At 52.3% G+C, this 16,813-nt stretch overlaps 1 protein-coding gene across 5 annotated transcripts in view; it reads right to left on the minus strand.

The window, feature by feature from the left end:
* Positions 1–1,223: 1,223 nt before the first annotated feature.
* The window catches only part of VWA5B1 (von Willebrand factor A domain containing 5B1), a 39,341-nt gene continuing 23,751 nt past the window's right edge, over positions 1,224–16,813 (minus strand). For 2 of the 5 annotated variants that reach the window (XM_087858300.1, XM_087858299.1), the window contains exons 13-22: positions 16,159–16,349; positions 13,091–13,171; positions 12,354–12,555; positions 11,559–11,870; positions 9,541–9,678; positions 7,002–7,133; positions 4,567–4,641; positions 3,888–3,957; positions 3,229–3,346; positions 1,224–1,730 (exon numbers count right to left, since the gene is read on the minus strand). In XM_087858300.1, the coding sequence (XP_087714426.1) occupies positions 1,224–1,730; positions 3,229–3,346; positions 3,888–3,957; positions 4,567–4,641; positions 7,002–7,133; positions 9,541–9,678; positions 11,559–11,870; positions 12,354–12,555; positions 13,091–13,171; positions 16,159–16,349 (1,826 nt within the window). The remainder of the gene's footprint in view (positions 1,731–3,228; positions 3,347–3,887; positions 3,958–4,566; positions 4,642–7,001; positions 7,134–9,540; positions 9,679–11,558; positions 11,871–12,353; positions 12,556–13,090; positions 13,172–16,158; positions 16,350–16,813) is intronic. The other 3 variants (XM_087858301.1, XM_045782527.2, XM_087858302.1) reach the window with 3 other exon arrangements.

Raw genomic sequence — 16,813 nt, forward strand, 5'->3', positions numbered from 1 at the left:
CCAGGGCCCAGGGGCCCGAAGGGACCACTTGGTGAAGAGACGTTAAGGCCTTGGAGAGGGGGGTGTGCGGATTCAGCCGGGGGTCCCAGGCTGGGGGACTTCCACAGGAGTCTTCAGGGCAGAGACGACTGAGCGCCAGCCCCCAGGGCATCCGTGGCTGTGTCCTCACCACGGGGTACAGGTGGGCTTGAGAGAGGAAGCCCCCAGGGGCTCTCTGCTGGACAATTCAAGAGGCCTTCATTTCTTCGAATAAAGCCCTCTCCCAGGTGAAGCTGCTGGCCCCAGAGGTGCTACAGCCAAGCACTGGTTCTCTGTTGCAGAGGGGGTCCCCGGGCCCCCAGAATGCAGCCGACGTGGGGGGGGGCCTCGCACCCCCTCAGCGCCGGTGGAGTTCGCCTTGCACAATTCCTGCAACTGTGCAAATGATTTAAGGTGTCGCCTGGTTTCTCCACCAGCTTCAATGACCACGTCCATTCTGTTTGGACACTTTTGCACAGACTGAAGCTTAGCATTAACACCTCAGCTGGCAGGGTGCCCCCCCTTGTCCTCCCCGCCTCCTCTTCTTAGACAGGAGGTCACCGAGAGTCTGCAAACTAAAATATACTAATGGCTTCCAAGCCCAGGGAAAAGGTCCCCGAACGACTCTCTGTAACCTGCTGGGAAGGCTGTTTCTCCAGTCGGATTGTAAGTGGGATTTTGGGGTGCCGGATGGTCACCATGGAGACAAGGCAGCAGGCAGAGGGGGTCTCCCATGCCGAGATGCGAGCTCGCAGGTCTGGTAACTGGCAGTCTTTGGGTTCGCTCATCCACCCTTTTATTTGAGGGGGGCTTTGCCCCTCAGTGGATTGATTTTAAGCCACTCTTCCAGACCCTCTTCCAGAGAGAACTGGGGTTTAAACTGTATTTTCTTTCTCCCCACCCCACGGCTGCCTGGGTGTCCGGCCGAGAGGAACCTTTGGAGCTTCTCGAGAGAAGCTCGAGAGATCTAGTCCAACTCCCTCACCTTATGAACTTATTTTACAGGTGGGGAAACTGAGGCCCAGACGGGGGGTTAGGGCTGGCCTACAGCCACACAGCTAGGTGGTAGCAAAGTTGGGATTGAACTCAGGCCTCCTGACTGCCAGTCCAGGGCTCTTTCTAGCAACCAGTATATTGGCTCCAGCTGCAAAAGCTCCCCCGCCAGGCCCACACGGTCCCCTCCCCCTCCTCCCTTCCCACCCCTACTACACGTAATTCGGGTTATAGCAAAGCATGTTGAACTCCAGGTTCTCGTCCCAGTGCCGCAGCAGCACGAACAGCTGGCGGGCGGCCGCCTTGAGGGTGCCCCGTGTGCGGCCCTCGGGCACCTCCTGCTGCTCCAGCCACGAGCTGGCCTTGGCGGCCACCAGCTCCCACTCGACAAAGTAGGAGGCCGAGCTGTGCTCCAGCCACGCCAGCGCCACCACCGTGGCCCACAGCTTCCCTGTGTGTTCTATCACCGCCCTGGGCTCCCAGCTTGGCTTGCCCTCTGCCAGGGGCTCCGGGGAGAAGCCGTCACAGGAGGGGTGCCGCGCGGAGGGGCTGGTGCACAGCTGGGGACTCGGGGCCTTAGACTCAGGCTGGCGGGCGGTGAGGGACACTCGGTGGCAGGTGAAGGGTGAGGTCCACTTGAGCTTCTCCATGGGGATGTGGATGGCCTCGCAGAAGGCTTGGTTGAGCAGGAAGGCTCCGGAGGCCAGCTGCAGAGACACCTGTGTGTGGGGGAGCCCCTCAGTGGGCCTCAAACTTTTTAGCCTGTGGAGCCCCAGGGCCATGCAAAAGCCTGGGTCCACACAGCCCGCCCATTCATAACCACCCCCCACCCCTGCCCCCAGCCTGCCCCTCCTGCCTGGGATATCTGCTGGATACCCCGGCCAACTGAGCGTCTCTGAGCTTACCCCACGGGCACTTCAGGCCGATCAGGCTCAAGCCAATATCTTCACCCCACACCTGCCTCTTGTCCTGCGCAAGTGGGTCCCGCTCAGCCATGGGGGCCATCCGTTGCCATTCCGCAGACTCTGGGCAGCTCACCTCCGTCTCCCTCCCTCCACACTGATCAGTTTCCAAGTCCCGACAGGTGTCCTTTCTACTCAGCTCTGCAACCCACCGGCTGCCTCCACTTTCCTCCCCTGTACCCATGCTCCTCCTCTTCCCTGCATTTGAGGGGTTTGGGTAAGGCATAGACCATGGCGCTCTTTGGAGGCCATCAGCTCAGTGACTTCAAGTTTCTCTTAGAATCTGCGATTTCCAGAGCTCTGGCTCGTCCTTGACTCTCCCCCGCCCCCAACTCCTAATTCTCGGGCCCCTGAGCTCTCTCCTCTCTATACTGCCTGCCATGACCCCTGCACTCCTCAGGCAGTCAGGCTTCCTTCCTCCCTGACCTCAAACCTGGAGTCGGTGTCCCCCCAGCTGCCACCTCTCCCCCACCGAACCCGACCTCTGCTCTCACAGCGCCCAAGCATCAGGAGTGTCTGGTTCCCTGTCTGTGTCCCCACTAGACACTGAGTGCCGTGAGCTCAGGGACTATGTGCGTCCAGTTCAAGGTTGTCTCCCAGGGTCTAGCACGGTGCCTGGCTCCTTAAACACTTCATGCAAGTACAGGGCTCTGCCGCCCAGGAGATCCGCAAGTTCAATGTGACGCTATGCCTTGGGCGTGTAGGGACTGGGGCTATGGAGTGCAGTTCACATCGTGGCCCCTTTCCCTGCACCCTCTGATCCCCAAGCCCCGCTGGGCCTCCCATGTGGTGGGGCCAGGCCCCCTTGCTCTTCAATATAGAGACTCCCCCCCCACCGCCGCCGCCACCCGCCCGCTCCAGACCTGGGCTTCTCGCCCTGCCACAGCCTGCTGGGCTGTCTGCAGAGTCACTTGCTAAACATGGTGCGTGTCCCTGGGGTGTTAATTTTACTCACTTGTGAGCTATTTCGAGGCTTATTTTTATGTATTGGAAAATAAACACACATAGATGGTGGAGTAGAACGCAAAATTCCTGTGCATTTTTAAAGCAAAGAGAGCAGATTGCAAAGAATATTCGTGATGCTGACGCTGGCTTCTAGCAACACTCTTAGTGCCTGGCCCTTGCCCTGCTGGCTACTTGGGTGGGAAGGTCTCGGTCTTCTTCCCTTTGTGAAGGGGGCGGGGTGGGTAGGAGGCTCACGGGAAGGCCCCTCGGAGAGTGTTGGGGGCTAAGGTCTGGGGTCTAGGGCACTCACCAGCGGGATGTAGTCGAAACTCTGGCTCCCTGGGGTTGACTCTGGAACCTTGGTCAGTGGCTTGCTCAGGAAGCCCTTGGCTGCTCGAGTCAGCAGCCTGGACTTGCTCAGATTCAGCCTGTGTAGGCGGAACCGGGGAGAGTGGTCAGAGCTGCCCCCTGGCGTCCTTGGTCGTCCCATCCCCCAGCACCAGCTCAGCTGCCTCCGAAGGTCAGGGCCAGAAGGGATGTGACAAATGGCTTCCTCCAACTTCCTCATTTGACAGCTGGGGAAATTGAGGCCCAGGGAAGCGGGGGGGGGGCTTGCGTTTCCCGAGTCACTCAGTGAGTTAGTCGCAGCCTAGACGAGGAACTTGTTAGTTTTCTTTCTGTGACCTTTTCCTGATAGCGTATCTCTCGTTCAGCCCATGGCCAGGGAATCTTCGGCTAGCCCTCCCAGGGGGTTTGCACCTGCTCGGAGACCACAGACGTGTGGGGGGGCTTCCACAGTGCAAAGATCGGAAGACAGTGTATCTGGGGGTAGCGGGCCTTCTCGATACCCTTCAGATGGTTCAGTTTTGTCTAAATGTCAGGCTGGGCCTGCTTTCCGCCTTCCGAGCCAGGGACGGCCCCGGGGAAGCAGGTGGTGGTACAGCCTACTCCGGTGGAAATCCCACGTACCTGGATCCAAAGAGAGAGTCTGAGGTCTTGAAGGAAGAAAGCGTATTGGCAGCCAGACTGCGCAGGGGACCTGGAGAGCCACAGAATGACAGTTGGGGCCTGACAAATGACGCTGTCCAACTGCTCACTGCCCAGCGGGGAATCAGAGACTCAGAGAGGAGCAGGGGCCTGCCTACATCGCTGGGGGTCCGAGCTAACCTTTAGACTGCAGGGCTGCTTTTGACCTGGGGGGTTGTGGGGTGAAGGATGAAATACGTATGTCCACATGTAAGAAGGCTGCTGGTGTCTTCTGGAAGATTACCCATGGGGGCAGTGATGGCTTCACATAAGCCTCCCATCCCTGAGTGGAGACATTGAGTTTCCTTCCCTGGCACATTGCTGGGGGCTTCTAAGCATAGTTAGGTGGTAGAAATGGTCCCTCAGCTGGGAACCGGGCAGTCTGATTCCAGGCCTGGCGTTGTCACTAACTTGCTGTGTGACCTTGGGCAAGTCACTTCACCTCTCTGAGTCTGTTTCCCCGTCTTTAGATTAAGGATTACTCCTATTAATCTCACGTAGGGATGTTTTGAAGAATAAATGAACCACGAGGACTTTGTTGGGCTAAGACACTCTCCTAGCCCAAGGATCAATCCCTGCCACTACCTTGATTAAGGACAGAGTCCTCTGCCCGCTTACTCACCTTCAGAAGCAGCATACTTCTCGCGGCCTGGGGACGTGGTCTCACCGAAGGGCGCAGTGGGGCTTTCCTCCACATCTACAACAGACGAAGCCAGTGAGGCCTGAGCTCCCCTGGCCTCCCTTTCTCACCTCTCATCCCCCCCAGGAGAGTGAAGGTCTGAATTCACACTACCTGGGGCTGGGCTGGGAGAGCAAGGTCAGGGTTTCCACCCCTGCTTGTGTGGGCCTTTGTCTTCCAAAGGTAACACCGTTGATCCACCATAAGAATCAGATATGCCTGGATTCAAATCCCGACTCCCCCACTGCCTAGCCGTGTGACCCTGGGGAAAGTTGCTTCCTTTATAAGTTTAGACTGCAAAGTGGGGATCCGAGTATCTGTCTCACAGTGTTGTTGTAGGGATTAAGGGAGGTAATACCCAGCTAGTACTTAATGCCTGGCCCAAGGGAAGTGCTCAATAAAGCCCCGAGCTACAGACCCAGCAGGGAAATGGGAGCAGGTCAGGGGTCTGAGGGCGGCAGGGGGAGAGGTGGGCATCAGCTCACCAGGGCTGTGCCTCACTGAGGAGGGGCTCATGCCAACTCTCCAGGAGGCATCAGAACATGGCACTGACTTGTCAGAGGGCTCTGAGCCTCAGTTTCCCCATCTCTAAAATGGGGGATAATAACTGCACGTGGTCTCTTCAATATGCATCATCGGGGTGATTATTCTTATGATCGTTATTTGTCCAGCCCGGGATGGGCAATATACCACAAGGGAAGAGTACAAAATATGGAAAAGGCTTCATGCACAAATGTTATCAAAGCCTGTCTCCCCTCTGAGACCATTAGTGGCTCTGTGAGGGCCCAGAAGCTCTGTTTATCACCGGGAGCTCGGGAGCAGCTCCACAGCGAATTAGGGACTGGGTGCAGAGCGACTGAGGCAGCCGGGAGGCCAGCAGCACGGTCGTTAACCTTGTGGGCTCTGGAACCAGGCACTGCCTGGTTTCAAGTCTTGGCTCTACCACGTATCCACTGTGTGATACTGAGTAAGTCACTTGACGTCTCTGAGCCTTGCTTTCCTCACCAAGTTTGTCAAATATTTGGAGGAGTCATGGATGATGAGAACAGTGCCCAGCACAAAGGAAACTCGCAGTACGTGTTAGCTATTGTCATCCTTGGAGAGGGAAAGGGCTTGGGATAGAATAAGAGTTTAGAAGATACAGACACTTGGGTGTGAATCAGAGGTCAACTGAAAAGAAGGGATTGGGGTGCCTGGGTGGCCCGGTCAGTTAAGGGTCCAACTCTTGATTTCTGCTCAGGTCATGATCTTGGGGTCGTGGGATCGAGCCCTCTGTCAGGCTCCAGCTCAGTGGGGAGTCTGCTCAGGATTTTCTCTCTCCCTCTGCACCCCTCCACTCTCTCTCTCTCTCTCTCAAAATAAATAAGTAAATCTTAAAAAAAAAAAAGAAAGAAAAGAAGGGATTTGTGATTTTGATGGAAGCCATGGGCCACCAAGAACTGAGCTATGGAGAAATGAAAAGATGGACAAAAATTTCCTCTAGACGGGAAGCCCAGCTTGGCTCAGGGATTACAGCGCCCCCCCCCCCCCCAGTTTGGGAGGCTCTGAGGGACCAAAGAGCTGGCGGAGCTTTTTAATTCTGGAGTTACATATTCTCCTACCCTTCACACACTGCTCCTTTCTTTACTCCATCCATGTCTGTAAGAACTTTCGAGTCCCTCAGGTAAAAATCTATTATGATCTGGGTGTCTGGCCTAGTGGCAGGGTGGGGCTTCTGATGTCCTTCCCACACACTGAAGAAGGCAGGAGATCCTCACTGAACATGGGAGGGCATGAAGGAAGGGGTTAGGACTAGTGCAGCAGTCAGGCTGTCTTGGAAGGGACCATAAGACACGCACACATTCAGGACACAGAGGATTAAAACTATCCTGTGATTTAGTGCCAGGTCACAAAAGGGTCAAATAACAGATGCTTAAGGACCCAAGCTACAGGCACAATGAAATCAGGCAAAGGCAGAAAGGAAGCTTTGGGAATCCTGAAAGAAGCAGAAGGTGGGACCCAAACAGATGGAACTGCCTCTCTGCTCCTTGCTTTTCCCCTTGTTTATTAGTTTTCCTGGCATTCGGTGCCTGGGAGGACTCAAGGGATTGGAGTCAGGGAACAGCCCCTGGGCTCAGCAGACTTTGAAAGGGGAGAGGTAGAGGGATGGTGCGGGCACGCGGGCTCCCAGCAGCTCTCTCAGCAGTAGCTCTCTCAGCAAAGCTGTGTTAACAGCGGCACACTTGGGCCATGTTGAGCCTCCGAGAGCCCAGGAGGCCTGGCCTCGCCTGGCAAGGAGGCCCAGAGTGCAGACTCAGAGCCTGGCTTCCGTGGGGCCTTTTGGACACCAGGGTGCCTCTGGGGCCTAGGCTTCAGAACACGCCTGAAGCAGCTCTTACTTAGGTTCTGGAATTTGCCGTCTCCTGCTGCTGAGTCTTCCCCGAGCAGGGTCTGAGACCTTCCGAAGCCAGCAGCGGGGCCCCTCCACTGTCGGGTCAGGACCTGAGAGTTGATCATCCGCCATGCAGCACCTTCACGAGGACAAGGAGAAGGGGTCAGACGGGTACAACCATGTCAGTCCTTTGCCTCCCCACCAGGGCTGGCAGGAACGATTCTGCCTTCAGTCTGTCACTTGTCCAGAGGCAGAAAGACATTGTACAAGGTAAGACCATGAGCTTTGGAGCCAGAATGACCTGGGTTTGAACCTCAGCCCCGTCTCTCAGTAGCTGGATGGGGTGCTAGCCAATCTGTGCCTCAGTTTCCTCATCTGGAAAATGGGGATAATAACCTTGCTAAGTACGTGCTATTGCCGAGACAATGCTCAGGAAGCAGCAATATTTTCTAATTAGTTAAAAGGCTGGTTTTCTCAGGAACACCCCATTTCCCTTCTCTCCTAGTCTGTGGTCTCAGAGCCTGAGGTCTCCATTCCCCTCCCCCAGGGCAGGCCCCTGGAGTCCTAGGACCTCACCAATAGGGGATGGATAAAGAGAGATGAAGCTATAGCACCCTCAAGTGTGTTTTCGGGAGCCCCACTCTTGGAGAACACTAGTCTGTAAACTATTCCTTTAAAAAAATGATCTACAGGGGAGGTAAGTTTGGAAGAAGTTGCAAACTACAGTCCCTTCTCTGAGCTTTCTGATGTATATTAACATACTAAAGGCTCTGACAAGTTCTGCAATGAAAAAAACTGTTGAGCTTATTTAATCCAGGGGTTCCTAAATGTATTTCCTAAACTGAGACTTCCTAGTTTGTGCTGAATGGCCATGCTTAGGACATGCAACTAGGGTTCTGGTTTCCTGAACCACACTTTGGGAAGCACTGATCCAGGTCTTAGGGGGCTGTGGGACTTGGGTTAAACATGGGCCAGGTCCCTGAACCTTCCAGGCTGTGGGCTACAGACACTAGGAGGGACGAAATGCGTGGGGAGGGAGAGACATCCTGAATGTCATTCGGGGTGACAAAGCCCAGTGAATGAGGATGCCCAGTGGAGCAAGAGTCTGGGCCTCTGGCCAGAACCTGAAATGAGAGCAACCCAAAGAGGGAACAGGTCGTCAATGATTTTGGTACCACAGATAAAAAACAGCAGGGGAGGAGGGAGACGGGAACAAAGAGAGGCACATTTTGTTTTTAAACATTTTTTCACGAGGTCTGCTAAAAAAACAAAAAAGAAAGGAAAAAAAAAAGAAATAAAAGGAGCTGCAGAGGATGGGAAAATGTAATTCAGGAAAGAAAAAGTACATATAGTTTATGTACCTATGAAAAGTATCTCACCCAAAAACTAAAAAAAATTCCCCAAAGAGAGATTCTTCCCCTGCCTACAATCCTGGCAGCGTTTAGAAAGATAAGCAGGTGAAAAGGAGACCCCCGAACAACCTTTGTAGTCAGGCCACTTTGGCAAAACACATCCCAGTTTTAAATGGGCAGACCTTTTGATCTGCAATCTTACTCTTTTTTTTTTAAATTATTTTATTTTATTATTATTTTTTTATAATCTTACTTCTGAGAGTTAATTAACCCCAAGGAGATAACCAGACAGGGGTACAAAGATGTTTTTTGCACCATAATTTACAATAATCAAAAGGGGAATAAATTGAAGGTCTAGTAGCTGGGGGGCTGGTGGAAAAGGTTCTGATGAACCTTATGTGGTAGTGGAGAGAAGCCGGAGGGAGCACAAACTCTGCAGCCAGGCCATGGGATTCAAAGCCTGGCTCTGCCCCTCACTGCTGTGTGACCTTGGGCAGGTAACTTAACTCCCTCTGCCCCTGTCTTCCCATCTGTAAAATGGGGGTAATAATAGCATCTACCTGGCGGAGCCGTGTTGAGGATTACATCATTCGATGTAGATAAAGTGCTTGGGAGCACTGTCTAAATGATGATGAAAGTAGAAAACCCTGCAGCTATCAAAGTGGTGAGAGACATTCACCTCCATGGAAAGATCTTTTCCACACCCATGTTTTGTAGAACACAGCACATATTGGTATAATCCAATTCATGAAAAATTATCTTTTGATTTCTCTACATGCAGATATTCATAGAGAGAAGTCTGGAAGGATGGTCATACCAAGGAGGTAATTAGTTACTCACTTCTGGATGACTGTCAATTCCAGCCATTTTTATTTATTTTATGTCTCTCTCTATTCTGGAATTTTCTACAGAGAGCCACACACATTGTCCCAGTTGGAAAAATACAATAAAGTCCTATTAATTTGGTGGGAAAAAGGGAATGGGGTGGTTTCATTGCCTTCTGCAGAGCAGTGGGGTGGGGGCTCATGTACCCACCACCCTATGGTGACTGACCGAACCATTGGCCGGGGGCCTTTTTGCTTCTAGGCTATTCCTTGTACCCCTCTCTGCAGGTCCGTGTTCCATTGGGTCCCAGTTCCCCTCTGCCAGCCAAGGGGGGGCTGCTTGAACCTCAGAAGTGCCCGTCTGCCTTACCAGAGTTGGGGTACCCCACCACGGTGGGCAGGCACCTCCTCTCGCTCACGTCCACGGGCACAAAGACTGTATACTTGCTGATGACGTTGCAGGCCTTGCTGGTGTGCACAGCGTTCACCTGGTAACGGCGGCTGGACCCTGCGGATGGGGAAGCTGGGGGTCGGTGTGCGGACCCAGAAAGTCCTACCTGACACAGCCGTTCTGGAAGCTAAAAGAAAGGGCTAGACCAGTGGTCCCTGTCTTTGGGATTCCATAAGCCCTTAAAATCAAGGGGTCTGCCCACTTGCCAGTTAAGTTAAGCCCCTGCCCCCAAGATTATTAACCTTCATCATGATTTCATAAAATAAGGATATTTTAATGTAAAAGAGCTAAGACATCTAGGACAAAAAGATGGTTACACCCCTTAAATAACTTGAGCGTTATCTAAAAAAAATCCTCTAGGGGCACCTGGTGGTTCAGTCAGTAGAGCGTGCCACCCTTGGTCTTGGGGTTGTGAGTTTGAGTCCCCCGTTGGGTGTAGAGGTTACTTAAAAATAAAATTAAACAAACAACAAAACCAAACCCCAATAACCCTCTATGTCACCTGTATTCTCTATTTTCATTTTGCAGCTATCCGATAAAAACTTTGCTGCAGGATTTTACAGGTCCCCTAGCTGGGTGGGGACCACTGGTCTGGCCCATTGGGACAGTCTTGCAGAGAACATTGAAAACCAGAGAGGGAGAGTGGAAAACACAGGGTCACACAGCAAGTTAGTAATGGCCCTGGGGTCAGATCATCCTGCGTTCTGATGATCTGACCCCTGGGATCAGAACTCAGGATGATCTGACCCCCAAACCCAAGTTCTTCCCACTGAACAAGTGAGCAGTCTCTGTGGCTCGGTGCCTCCAGAGGGCTATGTAAGCAACCAGGGAGGTGAGGGATGGACAGGTGCTTTGTAAACTGTACGGTGAGGTGCTCAGGAAAAAAAATGTATTATGCGAAAGAACAAGTAATGTAAAATATAAGCAGTATATTATTGTATAAACAAAGCATGACTCTATCACAAGTAGTGTTCTCTAGATCTATACCGATCTCTTCTCCAAATGTGCACCATTGTGATCCCAGGAATCACTGTCTTAGGAAAGTTTGCCCCACCATCCCCGTTATAGGATTTCTTGGATCCCTGTATTTCTTAAGAGTACTCAGGACAAATGCACTCAATTAATTGTGTGTATAATTATTTGATTCATATCAGCTTCCCTGCTGGTCCGTGCCATAAGTAAGGATGGGAATTGTGGTGGTCACTGCACTGTTCAGCCTCGAGCCTGGCCCCGGGATGATCTAAAATCAATAAATGGCGTTGACGAATGAGTGAGTGAGTGAGTGGACCAACTAGGTCTAATGGGTTCTGTAAGAAGCTGTGGTCCCAGGGGAGCAGGTCTGGCGCGATAGGGCTGGCCCCATTGTTCTGTCTCTGGAGCCCTACAGGGGGCGCTGCAAGGAGAAGCCCTGGGAAGTGAGACGGAATGGGGGACTGTAAAAGAGGGGGAAAAGGAAAGAGAGGAGAGGACAGATCACCGGATCGCCGGACGGGGTGGGAGGGGTGCAGGAGCCCAAGGCTGGGGGGAGGCGTCTGGGGGCTGGGGGCTGATCAAGGAAAGGATGGAACCCTGGGGTGTGTGGTGTGTGTGTGGTGTGTGTGTGTGTGTGTGTGTGTGTGTGTGTGTGTGTGTGTGTGTGTCGGGAGTGGGGGGAGGTGGAGGGTGGGGCTGGGAGCTTAGGAGCAGAGGGGAGGCACCAGGAGGCAGCGGTGGGGGAGAAGAGGGGGAGCACTAGACAGTGGCAGGGCTGTGAGAAGAAGGAAGTTGCTGAAGCCTGGGGAGGGGAGCTGATCACCGGTGCGTGGGCCAGGAGCGGGGTGGGGCCTTCCGCGGAGCCATGAGGAGGGGGCGGGGCCGGGGTGGGGAGGGGGCCTGGGGCGGGGCTGTGAGGAGGGGCTCCCGGAGGCGGTCAGGGGCGCGCGGGCGACGCAGCTCACCTGGCTCGATCTCGCCCTCGCGCTCCGCCAGCTGTTCGAAGTCGCGGATGATGGCGCGGGCCGCCAGGTGGTGGAAGGTCTCGCTCCACAGGTCGGCTTCGTGTGCTCCCGGCTCCGGCCCGGGGGGCCCCAGCTCAAAGGTCACTTCCCACTGCAAACGTTGGCTGTCGCGCAAGCCCTTGACCACGGCCTTGCCCAGCACCGGGCCTGGGGTGGGGGGCCTGCCCAGATTGATCCGCTCCTCGGACTCTGCTGGAGGCTCCCAGTCTGAGGATGTCTGGGTCTCGAAGGCAGAAGGGTGATGGGACGGCTCTGCGGGCAGAGGGACAACCAGGCGGTGCTCTGAGATGGGGCACAGAGGGTCAGCCCTTAGGGACGTCATTCCTCCCTAGGGCGCAGACATCGCCAAGAAAGTACAGTCTTCTTCCCCCCACCCTCCACCTCGAGGAACACAGACTCCTTCCCTAGGACAGTTGGATGGCAGGGACCTGTCCCCAAAATGGAGTATTCCAGGAATCCAGTTCCTGAGGTGGCCAGATAGGGTGGGGTGGGGACACTTGGGCAGCCACAGGGACTTCTGGAAGCCTCACTGCCAGCCCAAGGGCCAGGGTGATGGGGGGGGGGGGGGTGGGATTGGTGAGGTTCTCTGGCAGGGATGGGCAACAGCCTATCCTTCCCCGCAAGGGCACAGACAAAGGCATTTGCCCTCAGTCCTATCATCTGAAGCTGGGCTAGGGCTACAGGCAAGAATTCCTCCCTGTCCCTGGTCAGGTTCTAAACCCTGTAGGCACTTACCCAGTTCCCCTGGGCTACGGCTGTCTGAGGCAGGCTTCAGGCTAGACCCAAGATCCGGCTCTTTCATGGGGCTCCAGGTTTGAGTCTCCTGGCCGGAGGGCAGGCTAGGCTGGCAGCCTTGGGGCAGCAGAGAGGGCCTGCGGGCTCCCGGGCCCCGGAGTCTGGGGCCCTGGCTCAGGTCCAGACCACTGTTCAGCAAGGGCTAGAGGAGTGTAAGAGGGAGGGGAGGAGACTGAGCTGGTGGCTGCCCCCTTCCCTCCACCCCTAGCCACAGCTTTCCCTGGGCACCCCAGGTCATTCTGCAGTACCAGAGGACGCATAACCTACTTTCCACTACCCATGACAAACATCAACACAAATAGTCCAAAAGCATGGATAAAGTCCAAACTGTGGAAAACCATGGAAAATCGCATACCATGGATAATATTCTAAACCCACTCTTTTTTGCCATAAAGTTTAAAACTTTGTGTGTATGTTGGAAGGAGGCTAAAATTATCAGCCTTTTCCTTATGTCTTCTCATATGTCATGCTTAAAAGGTCTTTCCCACTCAAAAAAAAATTCTAGAATTTTTATGATTTATTTTTGTTTGCTTAAATCTTTGACTCACATGAAATTTATTTTGGTGTAAAGTAATAGGAACCAGCCTTTTTCTTGATTTTCTGAGTAGTACAGATCTCAACACCATTTATTAAATATGGTTCATTCATTGAGTTTCTAGGGTTTATCAGTTCCCTACCTTTATCCTATCAAAGCTCTCATGTACATGGGTTTTATTTCTGGACTTTCTCTTCTGTGTTGTGGATTTCATCTGTCTATTCTTTGCTGGTACAAAAAACACCAAAAGGCAAGGGATAAACTGGGAAATATATCTGCAACACACATGACAAAGATCATTTTCAAGAAAAAGCTCTTATAAATCACTGGGGTGGGGGGGCAGAGGTAGCCTATGGGTTCAGGGCATCTATAGGCAATTCACAGAAAAGGTATCCAATAAACCCAAGAAAAAAATGCTCTGCCACATGAGCATTGCTCTAAATTAAAAGAAGTTATATGATTTTCCCCCCATCTTCCAGATTGGCAAATATTTAAACATTTGATGATACCCTTTGCGGCCAGTGGGGAGACAGGGTCTCTCTCGTGAATGTTGATGGGAATATGAACTTGACGCACACCTGTGGGAGGACACTTAAGCAGTGTGTTATCAACATTAAATGTGCACGAGCTCCTTTGACCCAACGATTCCATTTTTAGAAGTTCCGCGGACGTGCTCAAGGATGCGAATACCTATGTGCACGTACTGTAGATTTGTTGCAGTGTTGTTTGTAAAAGTGACTCTCTGGACACTCTCAAAGTGCACATCGATAGGGATTGACAAACACGTAGTGGTAGACCCATGCAATGGAACACTACACAACAAACACCGTAATGAGTCAAATTTCTTCATACTGCTGTGGGAAGATGTGCAAGGTCAAACATATTTTTAAACAAGTCAATTGTAGCCATTCTAAGTATTTTGATTGTGGAGCTAGTTACAGGACTATGCATTTGTCAAAACTCACAGAACTGTTCACCAAAAAGAGGAATTTTACTGAATATCAAAAAAAAAAAAAAGAAAAAGAAAAAGAAAAAAGACATTAAAAGAGTAAATTGGAGATTTACTTTTGGATTTTGGAGATATCCAATAATAATTGGATATAATTGGAGATTTACAATGTGATTTTATTCAAAACATGTATGTTTGTTGCGTGTGTGTGTGTGTGTGTGTGTAGTATTTCTGGAAGGAAACACTGAAAATCAGTGGGTTTGGGCACAGGGGAGGGGTAATTTTATTTTTACTTTATACCTGCCTGAATTGTGTGAGGGTTTTTATTGAAAACTCTGAGTACGTATTACTTCTGTAATTAAAGAATATTAAATAATTAAAAATGAATTTTGTGCCTCTGGGAGCACATATGGTTGGTAGGGGGAGGGGATCGGGGGCGCAAATGCACTTGCAAGGCGAAACAGGAAGAGTGCCTCTCAGGTTTTTAGGTCAACAGTTAACCATTGAGGCTTTCTCATCTCTATCAAATATTTACTGGGAAGAGGATTGTGCCTCTTCATTAGATGGGGGCTCCTTAGGTCAGGGGCTGGGGGTCCTCCTTCCTGTCTCCTCTGGACCTGTGGTCCTAGAGATGGTACAAGGGTGTGGAAGAAGAAAGGGACTGGTCACTGGTAGGACAGCCTTGGTAGGAGCTGGTATCCAGCCAGGGCTGCTGGGTCCCAAGGGGTCCTTAATCCCCATCTCCCATCAGAGGCTGGGATTGCCCTCACCCCTGCCCCACCATCACCACCACACTGAGAAACAGACGCTGCTACAGTTTCTATGGCAACGGATTAGTCTAAGATTCAACCCTTCACCCAGCCAGAAGCTGCAGGGAAGGCGAATGTGCGTGTGTGTGTGTGCGCGCACGCGCATGTGTGTGTATTTGTACAAGTGTGTTGGGGAGAATCAGACCGGAGAAGAAGCCAAGCAGGTGATCAGGGAGACATGAGCAAAGATGGGCCAGAAGCAAGCAGGAGAGGACAGATGCTAAGCTGCCCAGAGCTCTCACCAAGGAGAGTGGCATTTAAAGGACACCTACTGTATACCAGGGATGCACCAGGTACTTCATCTCCTATCAGCCATTGCCTACAAGTCTTCCACTTAGAGTTGGCTCCCAGTCAATACCTGCTGACGGCAGTTAGCTCAATCAGCTGTGCAAACTGTTTTCCCCATTTCATAGATGGGGAGGCTGGGGCTCAGAGGGTAAGCAACATGTTTGAGGAGCAGAGTCCACCCAACTCCAAGGTCAGTGTCTTCCAACCGCATCAAATGATCCCTGGCTAAGCACAGAGAAGGGCCTGCAGGGACAAGGGGACAATGTCTCTGTCCTTGGGGAGTGTCAGAGCTTATGGAGAGGAGAGGTAGGGAGGGCTGGTTGTGGTGGGTGGGAGGGGGAGAGCAAAAGACTGCTTTTATGGCACCGTGACTCACAATGACAAAGCTACACGAAGCCCATTCTTAAGAAAGTGGATAAAGTATGCGGGTAATAACAAACACCACTCTGGTTTGGGACAGTGTTTCTCGATCTGGTGATTTTACCCTCTTCCCCAGGGGAATTTGGCAATGAGTGCAGACAGCTTTGGTTATCATGGTCAAAGGTGGTATTCAGTTGATAGAAGCCAGGGATCCTGCCAAACAGGACACAGCCTCTTCAACAAAGAATTATCGTGTCAGTAGTGCTGAAGCTGAGAAACTCCCGTCTAGCTGAACAGTGGGGACTGGTCCTGTTCTGGCTCTAACTCTGAGATGATCTCTGCCCTGAGTGAATGCTGGGATTCGCAGAAGGTGCAGTGTGATGGAGGAGGGAAGTGGGGCCTTTGCAGGCAGAGGGTCCTGGGTTGCAATCCCCTGACTGGCTATGTGACCCTGGATAAGTCTCTTGACCTTTTTGGCCCTCAATTTCCACATCTATACAGAGCGGGGGTGGTCAGCTCCCCCACTCCTTCCTCTCACAGGAGTGCTAGCTATAAAATCAAATGAGTGTAGATGGGGCTGCTCCTTGCCAGCTAGGAAGTGTACAGAGAATGTGTGATGTCGCTGAATACTGGGTACCATTATTAGAAAGGGGCTCAGGCAGATGAAGATCCAGAGAAACGAGGAAGAAGACACTCATTCTGCAGCAGAAGTAGTGGACCATCTCCATCCTTGTGGCCGAAGCAGGAGACAGCTGTCTCCCCATCTATGATCTCCCCCAACTCCAACCTGCCCTGCTCAGGTACCTGCAAATCAATCTGCCACCACGGGGCATCTGTGCTCGTCTGGTTGGTGAGGTCCTGCAGCTTGGCTTTCCGAAGTGGGTATCTCCTGGCAGGCACTGTGGGGTCGCTGGCTGTGGGGGCCCTTGGGGAGGGCTTGTGGTTGGTGATCTGGTTGGTGCTATATGCCCGCCGTCGCTGGGAGAAGTCTTGACCTGGATAGGGTGGTGACAGGGGAGCCGTCAGGGTGGAGAACAGCAGAGGGGTGGGGGTGGGGGAGGCTTGGATGCTCCTTTCCTGCTTGGAAACTTCTTGCGTTATCCACTGCTTGCCTGCTGAAATATTTGCAGATGTCTCAGCTCCCCTGATGTTCAAAGCCTTAGGTAAACTGGTCCTAATCCATCTACCCAGCTACTGTCCTTTCTGCTCCTTTTTCAATGTACTGTGCTCCAAACGTACCAGATGAGTAATCAATTGTGTATGTGTTTTCTAGGTGTCACATTTTTGTCTTTGCTCAGTCAGTTTCTGCTGCCTGGAATCTCCTGTCTCTTCCCGCTTCTAAGAATCTGTGTCCTCATTATGTCTCTGTTGATATCTTCTACCAATGTGTCTTTTCTTGGGACCCCCCCTTACAGGTTATTAAACTTTGCTGTGGTCCCTGTCACTCTGCTTCTATCAA

The sequence above is a fragment of the Ursus americanus genome, chromosome 33, assembly GCF_024610735.1.
Source record: "Ursus americanus isolate L20-20 chromosome 33, mUrsAme1.1.p, whole genome shotgun sequence".
In the NCBI taxonomy this organism is placed as follows: Eukaryota; Metazoa; Chordata; class Mammalia; order Carnivora; family Ursidae; genus Ursus; species Ursus americanus.